Here is a 14,203-nt window from a genome sequence, read left to right as displayed (position 1 = left end):
CCTGCCTGTCTGCCAGGTGGTGGGGAAGGTATGAAAGAAAGGATTCAGAGTCATCTTGAAGCTTGTCCGATGGTGAGGACATGATGGTATTTGCTGGTAGGGAGAAAAATAGCCACGCTGAGGGAAGAGGAGGTATTAGTTAGCACCAGCTGCTGTAACAGATAAGACAAAAATCTCTGGCTTAAGGAAATACATGAGAGAAAAATAAATTTCTAAAGTACAGCCGGTAAGGGACAGGATAGGGTGGAGGGGTAGACGGCACAGGTGTGGCCTTGCTCCACACAGTCGCTCAGGGACGCAGGGTGACGGAGGCCCTGGCTTTTTTTTTCTTAATGTTTCTTGATGTTTGAGAGACACAGAGACAGAATGCGAGTGGGTTGGGGCAGAGAGAGAGGGAGACCCAGAATCCGAAGCAGGCTCCAGGCTCCGAGCTGTCAGCCCAGAGCCCAACGCGGGGCTCGAACTCACAAACCGCGAGATCATGACCTGAGTTGAAGTCGGATGCTCAACCGACTGAGCCACCCAGGGGCCCCGACTCTGCCCTTTTTTAACATGCAACTTCCAAGGTTGCTCAGAGAGTCTGTTCCCGGCCAGCAGGTTGGGGGCAAAGGAGAGTGGAGTGGAGGCAAGTGAGAGGTATTTGTGGGCGTGGCCAGGGAGGGATGAACTTCCCTTCTGACCCCATTCCACTGACGGGAATGTGGTCACATGGCCCCATGTCGATGCAAGGGAGACTGGGAAATGTAGTTCCTGACCTGGCGGCCATTTCCCAGCCACCCCGTGGAAGGAGAATGTGAATCTTCCTTCAGCACTCCATACTTGAACCACATTTGCACCAGGAATTCAGTCCACTTCCCACGCACCCTCCAACTCACTATGTACCAAGTACTGTTCTAAGTACTTTGCACATATCAACCCATTTCATGCAACAGCCCTATTAGCCACACTTACAGGTGATAAAAAATAAAAAAAAAAAAAACCCTGATGCCCAGAATAGTTATGTAACTTGCCCAAGATCACACAGCTAGGAAATGGCAGAGTTGGAATTAGAATCCAGGCGGTCTGGCTACGAGCCTCGAGCTTCGCATACATTTATTATAGTTAGAAGGAGGCTGAGGGACCCAAAAGACCTAAATCGACTTTTTTTGGTCACTAAGAAATTGGCCGCTTGTAAAAATGAGTTCTGACTCAAGATATCTCACCCCAGGGCAACCATGGTCCACTGGGTCCATGTCCTTGTTGATCAGTTTCTAGATCACAGCTTCTTGGCCACAGCACTTTTGACATCTGGGGCCAGATCATTCTTTGTGTTCTGTGCGTTGTCGGCTGCTTAGCGGCACCCCCCGGGCCACCACCCACCACATGCCCGTAGCACCCCCCCGCCCCGCCCCCCGTCATGACAGTCAAAAACGTCTCCAGACACTTCCGTATGCCCCCTGGGAGATGAAATTACCCTTGGTTGAGAGCCACTGGTCTCCGTTTCGTTAAATATTATCCTCCAGTACAATGCAAGTTCAAGGCAGACGGACTTTGAAATTGCCAACCTTGTAAAAAAAAAAAAAAAAACACGCAGATTTTGTAAAGCCTCGTGGTGGCAAACTGCTGAAATCACACCCTAAGACATTAACAGACGGGACCTGGACAGTGTCCCTCTGGTTAAAAATGAACGAGCACAAGGCTCCGCCCACTCCTTAAAGAAAACGTTTGCACGTCCAGGGGGTCAAGACAGGAGCCACGGGTGGACCCCCTAGGGAATTTGAACATAAAAAGGATCCTCCCGAAAATGCACGAAGCAGACGTCTGAAGTCCAGGGTGGGACTTCTTCTTCTTCACCGCACTGTGAGCGGGAGCCTTGGCTATCCCCGTGTCACAGATGAGGAAACTGAGGCTCAGAAAGAAGACTAGGTCTCCCAGGCCTGGCAGAGCCGGGATTCAGACCCAGCCTGGCTCTAGGTGCCATGCTTGCAGGTTGTAGGCTCCGTGGCTGCCCTGAACCTGAGGGGCCCCCACTTCCAGAATCTTCCATTTGCTCCCCATGGCCCTTCCCCACTGACGAGAGGCGACAAGCCTCCCCACTCTTCCAGTAGCTTAGGAAACGTGATCGTGGTGTGTGAATTCACAGGGGCGCCTGGGGCTTTGGGGGGGAAACTGAAGCGGAATAGAGGCTCGAGGTGGGTTCTGGCATGGTGAGGAGTCTGCCTTTGTCTGAAGGAAGCAAGGAAGGAGATTGTCGGGGCTCGTGTAGAACTCAGGGTGCCATGAGTCTGTGTAAAACCAGAAAAAGAGGCATGCGCACTAGAGGGATTGGCTGCTGCCTTGGACCGGGAGCTTGAGGACTTGTCTTCTGCTAAGACAAAGAACGAAGTGACTCAGGTCTGCTCGGCTCCTGCCTCCCCCAAGCCCAGCATCCCTTCTTTTTTCCCTTCTCACTTTTGGATCCGGACTTCTGCTGACTCATCTCTCTGAGCAGGGAAGGAGGGAGGAAGTCAGAATTGTTCATTGACCATTTTCTTTCTTCAGTGACTCAGCTGTGATTCACATTTTAATTAATGGGGGAGAAAAAAAACCTGATCAGTCCTAAGGCATGTGTCCCGTCACCCATACCTCGAGGCTGGTCGTAAGAAGAATGCCCCCCCCCAAACGTGGGACGCCCTGAATTTAACTGTGGTTTGTTTCCTCCGTCAGTTCTGAGGACCCCTCCAGGTTCTCCCAAGTTCCGGCTCCCCGGCGGGGCCCCCTGATCTAGAAGCAGCCGCTCCAAGCCACGAAACTGTGGGTCTAATTCCCGCAGAGTTAGTCTGAGGTCACGGCAAGAAACAGAGTCTCGAGCCCTCCTGGGACAGCAGAAGGATCATGGGAGTGGAATAGCGTTTCCTGAGTTGGTCTTTGGCTATAATCCCAGGTTCAAGCCCTGCCTCTCCCATTCTTCCCCCCTCCACCCCCCTTTCCTATAAGTCTCTCTCCTCCCTGTGAGGAAACTGAGGCTGGGGAGTTTGCCCGAAGTAGACAGCTGGTAGGTGATTGGTCAGGATACAAACCCAGCCCCTTTCCACTCTGCTGCACTCTTCTGCCTTCCACTCGGCTGAAAAGAAACATGGTAGCTGACAGCTTATTCAACACATACCTCCTCACTGAGGCCTACTATGTACTAAGGGTCCACCAGGGAATAAGAAACGGGCCTGTGGCCTTAGGGAGCTGACATTTTAGCTGCCTAAGCGTATTTGTCACTGTGTATTGGATAAGGTACCAGTAAGCGTACTGGAGAAGTGCTTTTGGCCGTTACAGAGAACCCCCCAAATGTATAAAGGGCTCAAACACAATAGAACTTAGTGCTGGCACAGACCATGTCCAAAATAGGGATCCTGGAACAGTGGGGCAGCTCTCCGCCAAGCAGGGAGGGCGAATCCCAGGCTCCTTCCATATCGTGGCTCCTTATCGTCAACCCGGGGCTTCCAAGGTCTCTGCGCTCCTTATGGTGAAGCCGCAAAAGGGAAGAGAGTGGAGGGGGGCACCCAGGAAATACGTCGGGGCCAGGCCTAGAAGTTGCCCACGTTGGCTTCTGCTCTCCTTGCCCTGGCCAGAACTTAGTTACAGAGCCACACCTAACGGCAAGGCTGGAAAATTGAGGCCAGCTGAATGCCCAGGAAGGAGAGACACAGTGTATCCAGAACTGAGCTCCACATCTCCTTGGGTGTCCCCCCGATGGAACCTGCCTTCGGACAGCTGTCAGACACCCCCGTCTTCTTCCACCTCCTCTGTTTCTTAGCCTCCTTGCCCCGAGGAATTGCTCTTGCTTTGCGGTGAGGTGAGGCAAGAACCTGGTGGGATATCTTTCTCCCAAGACTTATTTGGAAAAGGCCACAGAGTATCCCTGTCCCTTGAGGTGAGGAGACCTGGAATCAAGTCTCGCTTCTCTGGAGACCTTGGTCTCAGAAGCTGTGGGTTTTTGGAACCCTCAGATGGGCAGCCTTCATGGGTCATCCACTCTTCCCACCTTTTATCGGTCAAGGTCTCCACAGGAAACGAAATTCACCCACCGGATGGTTTCACATGAAGAGTGGGTGTTTAAAGTGCCGGGTGCAGGTAAGGGAAACTGGTATAGCTACGGTAGAAAATATAAATGTAAGTCAATTAGAGTTCACTCAAGTGAAAAATTCAGTTGCTCGGCCACGTTTTAAGCGCTCACTGGCCACACGGGGCTGTTGGCCGCCATATTGGACAGCTCAGAAGAAAATATTTCCACCGTCACCGCAAGGCTCTGGTGTCACCTGAGCCCCCCCTGAAGGTTACGGGATGGAAGAGAAAGGAGTCCGGGGTGAGGCTGGACAGTGAAGGAGGCAGTTTGGAAGGCAGGCAGAGCTATGGATCCGTGGGGAGGAGGTTCTCTGGGCGAAGGAGCAGAGGGAGGTTGAGTGAGCCACTTTGCTGGGATGGAGGCTGATCCCCCCGGGGCAGAGTAGAGTCAGAAGGCTTCAGTTCACGGACACTCAGTGGTGTGTGGTCTGAGACAAGACGCCTGGCCTCTCAGAACCTCGGTTTGGTCATCATTGAAGCGGGTGTCCACCCGCCTCCCATGACGACGATGCCTATGATGGGAGCTATGGAAAAGTAAGACCGTATGAGGTGGTAATTCTTGCCATCCCTGGAAATGATCACTGGGGTTAGAACGGTCCCAAGAGAACCAGCGAGGAGGGTTCCTTTCTTTCCTACCCGGTGACCCTTGTTTGGATCTTCAGTATCCTTCAGCATTTCTTCTTCTTTAGCCACTGCCTTATTAAATTCACCCCACATCTGCTTCCAATCTTTCCCCGATTCCTTGAGATCTTGCCCACATTTTCTTAAGACATTGGCGGTCGCTTTCAAGAACTCCCTCCCTTTCAGTTTCCCTCAAGGTCGTCATCTTTTTATTTTTCTCCTCTGTCGTAGAGAAATCCACATCCCTTCACTTTTCCAAGCCCGGTGCCGCAGAGTAGTTAGAAATGTATGAGAGACGGGATCAAAACCCAGCTTCGCCATGTACCCGCTGTGTGGCCTTAGAGCAGTGACTCAGCCTCTCTGATCTGCAAAGTAGAAGGAATGATAGGCCCTGCTTCATAGGGTCGTCGTGGGGATTGATTAAAACAACACACCCTGCCTGGCCCACGGCAAACACTCCGTAAACATTACCTTCTTTCGAATCCTGCTTTTTAAAACTTGATATTGAAGTAGGACATACATGCCGAAAAGCACACACACACACACACACACACACACACACACACACACACAGGTACGGCCTGAGTAATTTTCCAAAACTGAACACGCTCATGTAACCAGCACCCAAAGCAAGAAACGGATTGTCCCCAACCCCCTGACACCTTCTCATTCCCTTCCAGTCCCTCCACCCTGACAGGGAACAGCGCGGATTAGGGTCGCCTATTTTTGAATTGTGAACACACAGAATCACACGGCACGCTCTTCTTGGCCTTCTTCCCTTGCCGCCGTGTGCGTGAGCTGGGCAAAGTTCACGGTCACGGCCGCGTGCACCGCACGGGGGGTGACGGGCATTGGGGCGTTTTGCACTTTGCAGCTCTTGCGGGGGGGAAACCGCTTGTCTTTGGCGGGACGTGTTGCTAGGACGGGGGTTTCTGGGTCGTAGGGAGGAGTCCCTTTAGCTCTGGCGAAAACCGTCCTAAGCAGTGGTGGGACGAGTCTCCACTCCCACCAGCTGCCACCGGCCAAGAGTTGAGCTTTTGTTTTTATTTTGATCTGGGAGTGCCTCTCCCTCGGGAGGGGCCCACTAAATGTCTGGGAATTAAATCGAAAACGTACGTCCTCGTCGGTTCCTCGAGAGCTTTGCTCCATCAAACGTCTCATTCGAACCTTCAGGCTCTGCTTCTGCACTCACTCTGTGCTCTTCTCCTTGCAAACTTGGACCCCTCTCCTCTAGCTCTCCCCTGCTCTCATTCCAGTGTCTCGGGGACCGGTTTCCCTCACGCCTCCTCCAGCCCTGCGATCAGCAAGGGATCGCGACGATGGTGCCCTTCCACAGGCCCGAGACCTGCTGATCTCCAAACCCGCCCGTCTCCTCATCATCCGCTTCTCGCCCCCAGCAAACCCACCCCTCTGGAGCTCCCATCTTTTCTAGAATCACTTACCTCCTCTCTCCTTCCGGGGTTTTTACATCTGCTCCTGCTTTTTTTTTTTTTTTTTTTTTTTTTTTTTTAAGAAAACACTGCACTTTAAGAGAGCTTCAGGAATCACCCAAAATAGAAACGTGTCCTTTTGTGTAATCCTGTACTTTAGAAGACAATTAAATGGGAGAACGGCTCCATGCAAAGGTTAAGGTGCTTGAGAGGACCGTGTGTGAGTGGTAAGAACTTCACATTGACAGGGGAAAACGCAGGAGAATATCTGTGTGACCTGGGGTGGGGGAAGGGGTTCTTAAACAGAACTTTAAAAGCACAAACTCCAAGGCCGATAATAATAATAATAATAATAATAATAATAATAATAATAATAAATAATAATAATCGATTAGATGACAAGTGAGATTTTTGTTCAAATAAAGATATAACGGGGACAGTTTAGGAACCAAACTGCCCGCACCCAGATCTTGCGTTACCATTTCCTGTGAATCCACGGGCAAGTAACTCAGCCTTTCTGTGCCTCAGTTTCCTCACCAATAAAAGGGAAAGAATAGTATCCACCTACGGGGTTGCTAGGCGTTTCTTAAATGAGTTAATATTTAAAATCCTATAGACTAGCACCTGGTGCATGGTAAGAGCTAAAGTGGTATTTGTTTTCTTTTTTTTTAATGTTTTTAAATTTATTTTTGAGACAGAGACAGAGCATGAGCAGGGGAGGGGCAGAGAGAGAGGGAGACACAGAATCGGAAGCAGGCTCCAGGCTCCGAGCCGTCAGCACAGAGCCCGACGCGGGGCTCGAACTCATGGACCGCGAGATCATGACCTGAGCCTAAGTAGGACGCTTCACCGACTGAGCCACCCAGGCGCCCCCTAAAGTGGTATTTGTAAATAGAACGACAGAAAAATAACTGACCACAGATGAGTATCTAATTGCTATCCGTTAGGCTGCCCCCCCCCAACCACACGTGACTGTTTTAAAGGTAAATGAAATAAAAGTAAATACAACTTAAAATTCCGTTCCTTGGGGTGCCTGGGTGGCTCAGTTTGGTAAGCTAAGCGTCTGACTTCGGCTCTGGTCATGATCTTGCGGTCCATGAGTTCGAGCCCCACAGCGGGCTCTGCACAGACAGCAGGGAGAAGTCTGAAAAGCTAACCAGTATGTGACGTGGTACTCAAAATCATTTGCAATCAGAAAGATGAAAATCAAAACAGCGAGTATTTCCGTGCGCCTCTCGTAGTGGAAAAAGTCAGCAAGGTGGATCAGCCAAGGGTGGGTGGGATGTGGGGACAGAGGAGACTCCTGCCCCCACTCCTGCGGGTGTGGCCTGGGCGGCCCTGCGGAAGGTCATCATCCATGCCAAGTGGAGTTAATTCAGACTCACCAGCAGCTACGCTCCCAGGCAGTCATCCCAGGGAGATTTTCACCAGGTCTGTGAGGGGCGGTGCAGGCTTATTCGCTACAGCACCATCCTGGGGGGGGGGGGGGAGCTGGAGGCACCTGGTGTCCATCCCTGGGGACGGGAATATGGCGGATGTACCTATGGAGCCCCTAGACCGAGTGAGAGCTCCAGATGGCACGTCTAATGGACCACCCAGGATGGGGCTTAAAAACCTGGTTCTGGGTGAAAACAGGAAACAACAGAATATGCTTAACTTCGTGCCGTCAATGTAAGTTAAAAATATAAGCCCTCAAAATAAAGCACATGTTTTGCAAGAATGCACTCCAATAAGACCAAATTAAACATTATATTGGTTGTCTCTTGGGAGAGGCGAATGAAAGTAGGGTTTGGGGACACAAGGGAATGAATGAATGAGTGAACGAACGAACGAATGAATGAGTGAATGAGTGAATGGGCAAATGAACAGAGAGAGGGACAGTGCAAAGACCAAAGGTATAAATAAATATGCCATGAACTAAGGAGAGCAATTAACTTGACTCTCTCTGTTTGAAGATTTTTTTTTTTTTAAGGAATTTTAGAAATACTTTTTCCAGGAGGAGGTAAAAGCCAAGTGATATAAAAATAAACCTGAAAAGGATTTGCACGATCTATGAATGGCAAGAATATAGACTGCACGGGAAGCAGTTATGCTCCTAAGTACCCATCTCAGGAAGATTTGACCCTGGCCGTGGGGGCAAGTGTTTCTTCTAACCTGAGGTCAGGGGTCCACAGCGGCCTCCATCTCTCTCCTGCTTTCTGACCATGCTAACACCTCCCGGTCACTCTCCTGTCCTCCGTCCCCTCCCTCTCAGCTAGTGACCTCACTCTTTACCAGGAGGTCTCTCCAGCCCCAGGGCCTTTGCACATGTTTCCCTCCTCACCCACCTGGCACCTAGTGGAAACAATGCGATGACCGTTGCCTTTGTTGGTGGGTTCCGGCATAACTTACCCCCAAGTAACACAAGAAGAAGAAAAATGATGAAGAAGACAAAAGCAACCATTTGTGTAGGACTTCCTAAATCCCAAGCACATCACATAAACCCCCGCACCTATCGGGGCAGGTATATTGTCATCCCCGTCGTACGGCCCAGGAAACTGAGGAACAGAAGAGTTGAGTGACTTACCCGAGGCCACACAGCTAGCGATTGGAGGAACCAGTATTTGAACCCAGGCCGCCTGGCTCTTATCCACTAGGAAAGATGGCTGTTGTCCGTCCACATGACAAGAAGTCTGGAGGCCGGGTGGCTGGTTGCAGGGTTGGCTCCACAGCCCAGGGATGTCCCCAAGGAGCCCTTTCTGTCTTTCCACTGTGGCGTCTTCTGTGGAAGGACTTTCCTGGCAACCTTTACCACTCATGGTCCCAAGATGGCCACCTTGTTCCAAGATGTCTACACAAAAGCATCCAGCCAAAGAAAAGGAGGGGTTGTCTCCTGCCATGCCACTTTTCTCAGGGGAAGAAAACTTTCCCCCCCAGAAGCCTCCAACAGCCCCCAGCAGCCCCCTCAGGTCCTGTTAGATACATGACTGGCTCATTCGACCAGGGCTCCCGTGGAAAGGAATTCTGGGAAACAAGACTTCCTGTGGGGTATTTTCTGACTCTGATGGAAAACGCACTCCACTGGCAAGGGAGGGCGTAGGATTGGCTGTTGGATAAACAGCCATCGTATCTTCCACAATCCTTTTCCTAGTTTAAGACAAGTCCTGTCTTCCACCCAGCCTTCTGTCTCTTCCAGAATATACTCTGTTATCATCAGGCTTTCCTACTTTTCACTTCCTCATTGTCTGTGCATGCAAGAAGCATTTAGTGAGCACCTGCTGTATGCCAGGCATAGTTTTAGGTACTGGGGATACAGCTGTGAACAAAACAGATATTGAAAATCCCCGCCCTAGTGGGGTGAAGCAAGACTAGCGCCATCCAGTGGAACGTTCTCCGGTGATGGAAATGCCACTGTCCCCATGGGGCTATAGAGCACTTACAAGCCCCCCCCCTCCGCCGGCAAGACCCCCCAGTGACCTGATGCTCCTAATCCCTTGCACCCAACTCATCCCTGGGCTTCCCTGAAGACCAGTGACCTTGCCTTTCTCAAAACACTTTTGAACTTGACCCCCTAGGGTGAACCTCCCTGCCGGGTCTCCACCCACCTCCGTGACTTCCTCTTTTTCACCAGTCTCCTTCCTCAACCACGAGTCTCTTAAAATGTTGCTCTTTCCCAACATTCCACTGGGGGCCCTTGGCTTCTTTCACTCTACCTCTGTACCACTCTAGGACATCTGGTCTACCATAACCCTGTTTCCCACCACTCTTTTCTCACTCAGACATTTATTGAGTACCTGCTAGGCCGTAAAAGGTGCTACACACACACGTGCACACACACACACACACACACACACAACCTTTGTCTCTGTGGTGCTCACATTCTAGAAGGGGGGGGGGAATAATAAATACAGCTTAATAAACGATATAATCCTGGAGAGCAAAGAATCTCTTTAGCTAGAGGGGCCAGGGCCATCCTCTCTGAGAAGGCGAAATGTGACCTTTGAAGGACCTGAAGAGGGCGCCAGGCAAAGAGGGAGAGAGTTAAGGGGATGGGCATTTGCAGAAGAAATGGCCACTGTAACATTCTTGGGGTGGGAAGGAGCTTTTCCTGTGGGAGGAACAGAAGGTCGGGGTGGCCGGAGTGTGGGGGGATAGGTCAGTCCGTGGGCGTCAAGTGATGCTAGGTCTTGTGATCCCGGTAGAGTTCGGATTTTATGCTAAGCCTGATGGAAGCCAATGGAAGGTTTTAACGAGGGAGTCATAGCAACGGGCATCTCAAGCTCAACGTGTCCACAGCCTGGTCTTGATCTTCCTCCTAACCCACCATTTTGCAATCTCAGTTTCCCGCCACCCCATCCTTCGGGTATTTCAGGCCAAACCCTAGAGTCGTCTTGGATTCCTCTTGCTCCCATCCCACCACGCTTAATCCTTCCACCGGAAGCCCTGGCAGCTGCCATGTTGTTCTCCATAGCACTTCCCACCTTCTCACATACCCTATGTTTTCCCATTGTTTCTTTGTTCATGGCAGCATCCTTGGGCCCCTATAGTAGGTGCTCAATAAACCTTTGTTGAATGAGTGAATGGCCGTTGCCTAGTGGTTCCTTCAGAGCCAGGAAGCCATTCTTCCCTTCTGTCTTTCCCCCCATGGCCCCCACCCCATCCAACAAGCCGCAGGAGATGAAGAACCGGGGTTCTGGCGTGCTGGGGTCCTGGCTTTGAGGTCCTGCTCCAGGGTATGGACCTCCGTGCATTAGCAACTTCTCTGGGCTCTAGTTTCCTCTGGAAAATGGGGCTCATCCTACCAACTGCTGGAATGCAGAATTTGATGAGCCCAGGCAAGCTCCCTGATGCCCAGCAATCAATGGCAGCTATATTTAAATTGGGGCCTCCTTTGTACTCCCACTGCCTTTGTCCTAGTTCCAGCCCTCATTACGCCGGCCTGCTCTCACCGCTCCCTCCTCGCTCTGCCTCCATCACTGCCCATCTGTCCTGTCAGCTGTCAGCCCTGTCTCTACCACGCCAACCCTAATCACATCCCTCCCCTGCTCCGAAACCTTATATGACTCCCACTGTCCATACGATAAGGCCCACCTCCTCAGCCTCCAGTTCAGAGCCTCCGGCGCCAGCCCACCCATTTCTCCCCAGCAACATCCTGAATGAAACTTAGGCCTCCATAGAGCTTTCTTGGCCACAGAAGCCTTCTCCTCCGCCCTCCCCGCCTCCCCTCCTCATTCCTTCCAATCCTTCCAGGGCAGGGGGGGGGGAGGGTGGAAGAGTGCATTTTAGTTGCCAGTTAAGATTGCACGGGGCTGGAGGGAGGTCCGATGATCTGCATTTCTGAGGCTTGGACAGGTTAGGACAGAAGCCACACCGTGAGAAAGGCAGGGCTAGGGTTTCGGTCCAGATCGCAGGTTGTGTGTGCGGTGCTGCTTCCCCATTTTCCTGCAGCCTAGGGCTGCAGGGACTGGTGTTTGAACCTCACCCACTCGCAGGTTCATCTGGGGGCGGGGCTGAGCTCCTCTCCGGGCTCCCATTGGGTCCCGCGCTCAGCCCCGCCCAGACCGGCCGCGTCTCACCCGGAAGTGCGTCTCACCCGGAAGTGCGGTGGCCTCGTCCCCAGGTCCCAACTTCTGGCCTTGCCCCGCAGGGGGCTTCATGGTCATACAGGCCACATCCCATCTCTCCAGTGTTCGGAACCCTCTGTGGCTCCCGCGTCACTTGGAGAAGGAACCAGGTCCTCGCCACGGCCCACAGGGCCCTGTGTGATCGGCTGTCGCCGCCTCCCGCTGTCACCCTGGCTGGCTTGGCCTCACCCGCGGCCTCACGCTTCTTCAGATGACCAAGCTAGTCCACACCAGCAGAGCCACACGCGTTGTTTGCTTTGGTTTTCTATGTTTGGTTGGGTTTTTTTTCCCTTCTCATTTATGTCTGAGTAGCTCGGCACGCTTCGTGTGCGCCAGGCGCCGTGCTGACCGCGCCACACGTATCAATTCAACGTCTCGTTAGTCCCCACGCCCCTTTGAGGTGTCGTCCGTACTGGGGTTACCACTGTTGTACAAAAAGGGGAAACTGAGACACGGAGAGGAGTCCTGGCCTGTCCAAGGTCTCCCAGCTGGGAAATGGCAGAGCCGGGATTTGAACCCATGCAGGCTGGGCTGCTCAGACTGAACCACTTTTCCTGCCAGCTGGTAAAGAGCGCCGAGCCCCGAAGGGTCGGCCATTCTCCCGGGCCCCTCCCCCCAGACCTCCGGGCCTCCCCGTGATTCGTTCTGATGGCGAGTTGTGTAATATATGGAGCATCGCCCCGACCACGAGTGATGGGAAACTTTCGCCCCTCTCCGTCCAGCATTTACTCATCACCATCAACCATGCACCGACTCAGGGTCTTTGCAAATCACCTCTTATCCTATAAGGCAGGTACTGTTAACGCTGCTTTCCAGGTCCTGACCCCGAGGCCCAGCAAGCCCCGCACCTGTGGTCACCGAGCCAACAACTAACATCAAATCCCACTCCTGTCTGACCCTGAAACCCACCCTCTGTTTTCCGCTCTGGCTTCTTTCTTCCAGCATATTGGCGACCGTTGGGACGGAGTTTGACCTACGGACCCTGAGGGCAGTCCGAGTGCTGAGACCGCTCAAGCTGGTGTCTGGAATCCCAAGTGCGTGAGTTTCCAACCCTGGCAAGGGGTCTGCTCAGGGGGTCCCGGGAGTCCTCAGTTTCCCCTCTGCAGAGCATCTCAGAAGGGGCCCCCGAGTGCCTCCCAGCCTGTGTCAGGGCAACCTTCTCTTGGGGGAAGCTCCCCAAGGGACCCCCCCCCCCGCCCGCCCCCAGGAACCCGGCAGCCGGTCTGCTCCCGTTCATTTATTGAGCACCTGCTATCTGTCCGGAGTCGTGTTGATGTTAGCTCAGTCAGTACTCACAGCTCTCCGCAGTTGGGCCTCGGCAACATCTCCGTTTGACAGGTGGGGAAACTGAGGCTCAGAGCGGCCGAACCGTTGGAGCAGTGTCACGTGGCTGAGAATGGCGGGACTGGGGCTTAGCAAGTGTGGCCCCAAGCCTGGCCAGTAATGCTCGTGGCAGTGGCGGTCACCACGTATCGAGCGCCCGCTGCCTACTGGACGCTAGGGACAGAACTTTCCATGCATCGAATGCCTTCCTTTGTCTTCACAGTCACCCAGGGAACCCATTTGACAGGTGACAAGGCTGAGGCTCAGGTTAAGTTATGCGCCTGAGCTCTGACAGCTTGACGGTGATGAGCTCCAAAGTCCATAGGCATCCGGTGCTGCTTTCTCCTTCTCTCAGGGTGCTTCCATTCCCCGCCCCCCCCACCTTTGGGGACGGCTGCAGTATTCAGGGTCAGAAGGAGGTTCAGCTGCAAAAAAAACCCAAAAAAAACAGGGCCGACCTTTTTTCTGTCCCACTGCCTCAGTTCGTCCTACCGCTAATAATTTGTTGTGTGCCAGGCACTGCTCTAAGTAGTTGCCATTTTTCAAATTCGTTTGCCCTCACCACAAGCCTGTGAGGTAGCTTCTCTCATTGGCACCCTCTCCCACCTCCTTGGCTCTTTCCGTCGGGTTCGTTGCCACCCAGATTTAAAGGGTAAGGTCTCCCCGATGACCACCAGCAGGGCCTTTTCGTGGAAAGAAGGCACGTCTTCTGAAGCGTCTGCAGGATTCCAGGAGCTGCCTGCATTGCATTGAGTCAGGGATCATCCCCAAGCTAACGCTAATAAGGGTTTCTATTAATCACCACCTACGATGGTGTTTTGGCAGCTAGGAGCTCCCTCCTTCAATCCTGAGAGGGCGGTGCTCTCCCAGTCCCCGTTTACAGATGGAGAGACCAAGGTTCAGGACGGTGACCTGCCTTGGTGAAGGTCACATGGCCGGGGTCGTTGACGAGGTCGGGGCCCCTCGATGCAGGCTTAGCGAGGTGCTCAGATGGGCCCTGCCTTATCTGGAGGGGGCTGTCAGGAGACAGAGAATGAGGACAGCGGGATGGAACGGGAAAGATGCCCAGCAAGGATGCAGTCTCAGCCTGATCTCGTGGAAAGCTCTAGACTGTGAGTAGCCCCCTAGGTATCCTCCAACCTGAGGCAAAGA

At 52.7% G+C, this 14,203-nt stretch overlaps 1 protein-coding gene across 1 annotated transcript in view; it reads left to right on the top strand.

Annotated features, from left to right (window-relative positions):
* The window catches only part of LOC109254011 (voltage-dependent P/Q-type calcium channel subunit alpha-1A), a 277,715-nt gene that overhangs the window by 149,759 nt on the left and 113,753 nt on the right, over positions 1–14,203 (top strand). Inside the window, 1 exon segment of the mRNA XM_053897324.1 lies at positions 12,671–12,762. Coding sequence (XP_053753299.1) covers positions 12,671–12,762 — 92 coding nt within the window.

This window comes from Panthera pardus, unplaced genomic scaffold, assembly GCF_024362965.1.
Source record: "Panthera pardus isolate Hobbes unplaced genomic scaffold, ASM2436296v1 HiC_scaffold_8, whole genome shotgun sequence".
Classification (NCBI taxonomy): Eukaryota; Metazoa; Chordata; class Mammalia; order Carnivora; family Felidae; genus Panthera; species Panthera pardus.
This window is presented reverse-complemented; position numbering and strand designations above follow the sequence as displayed.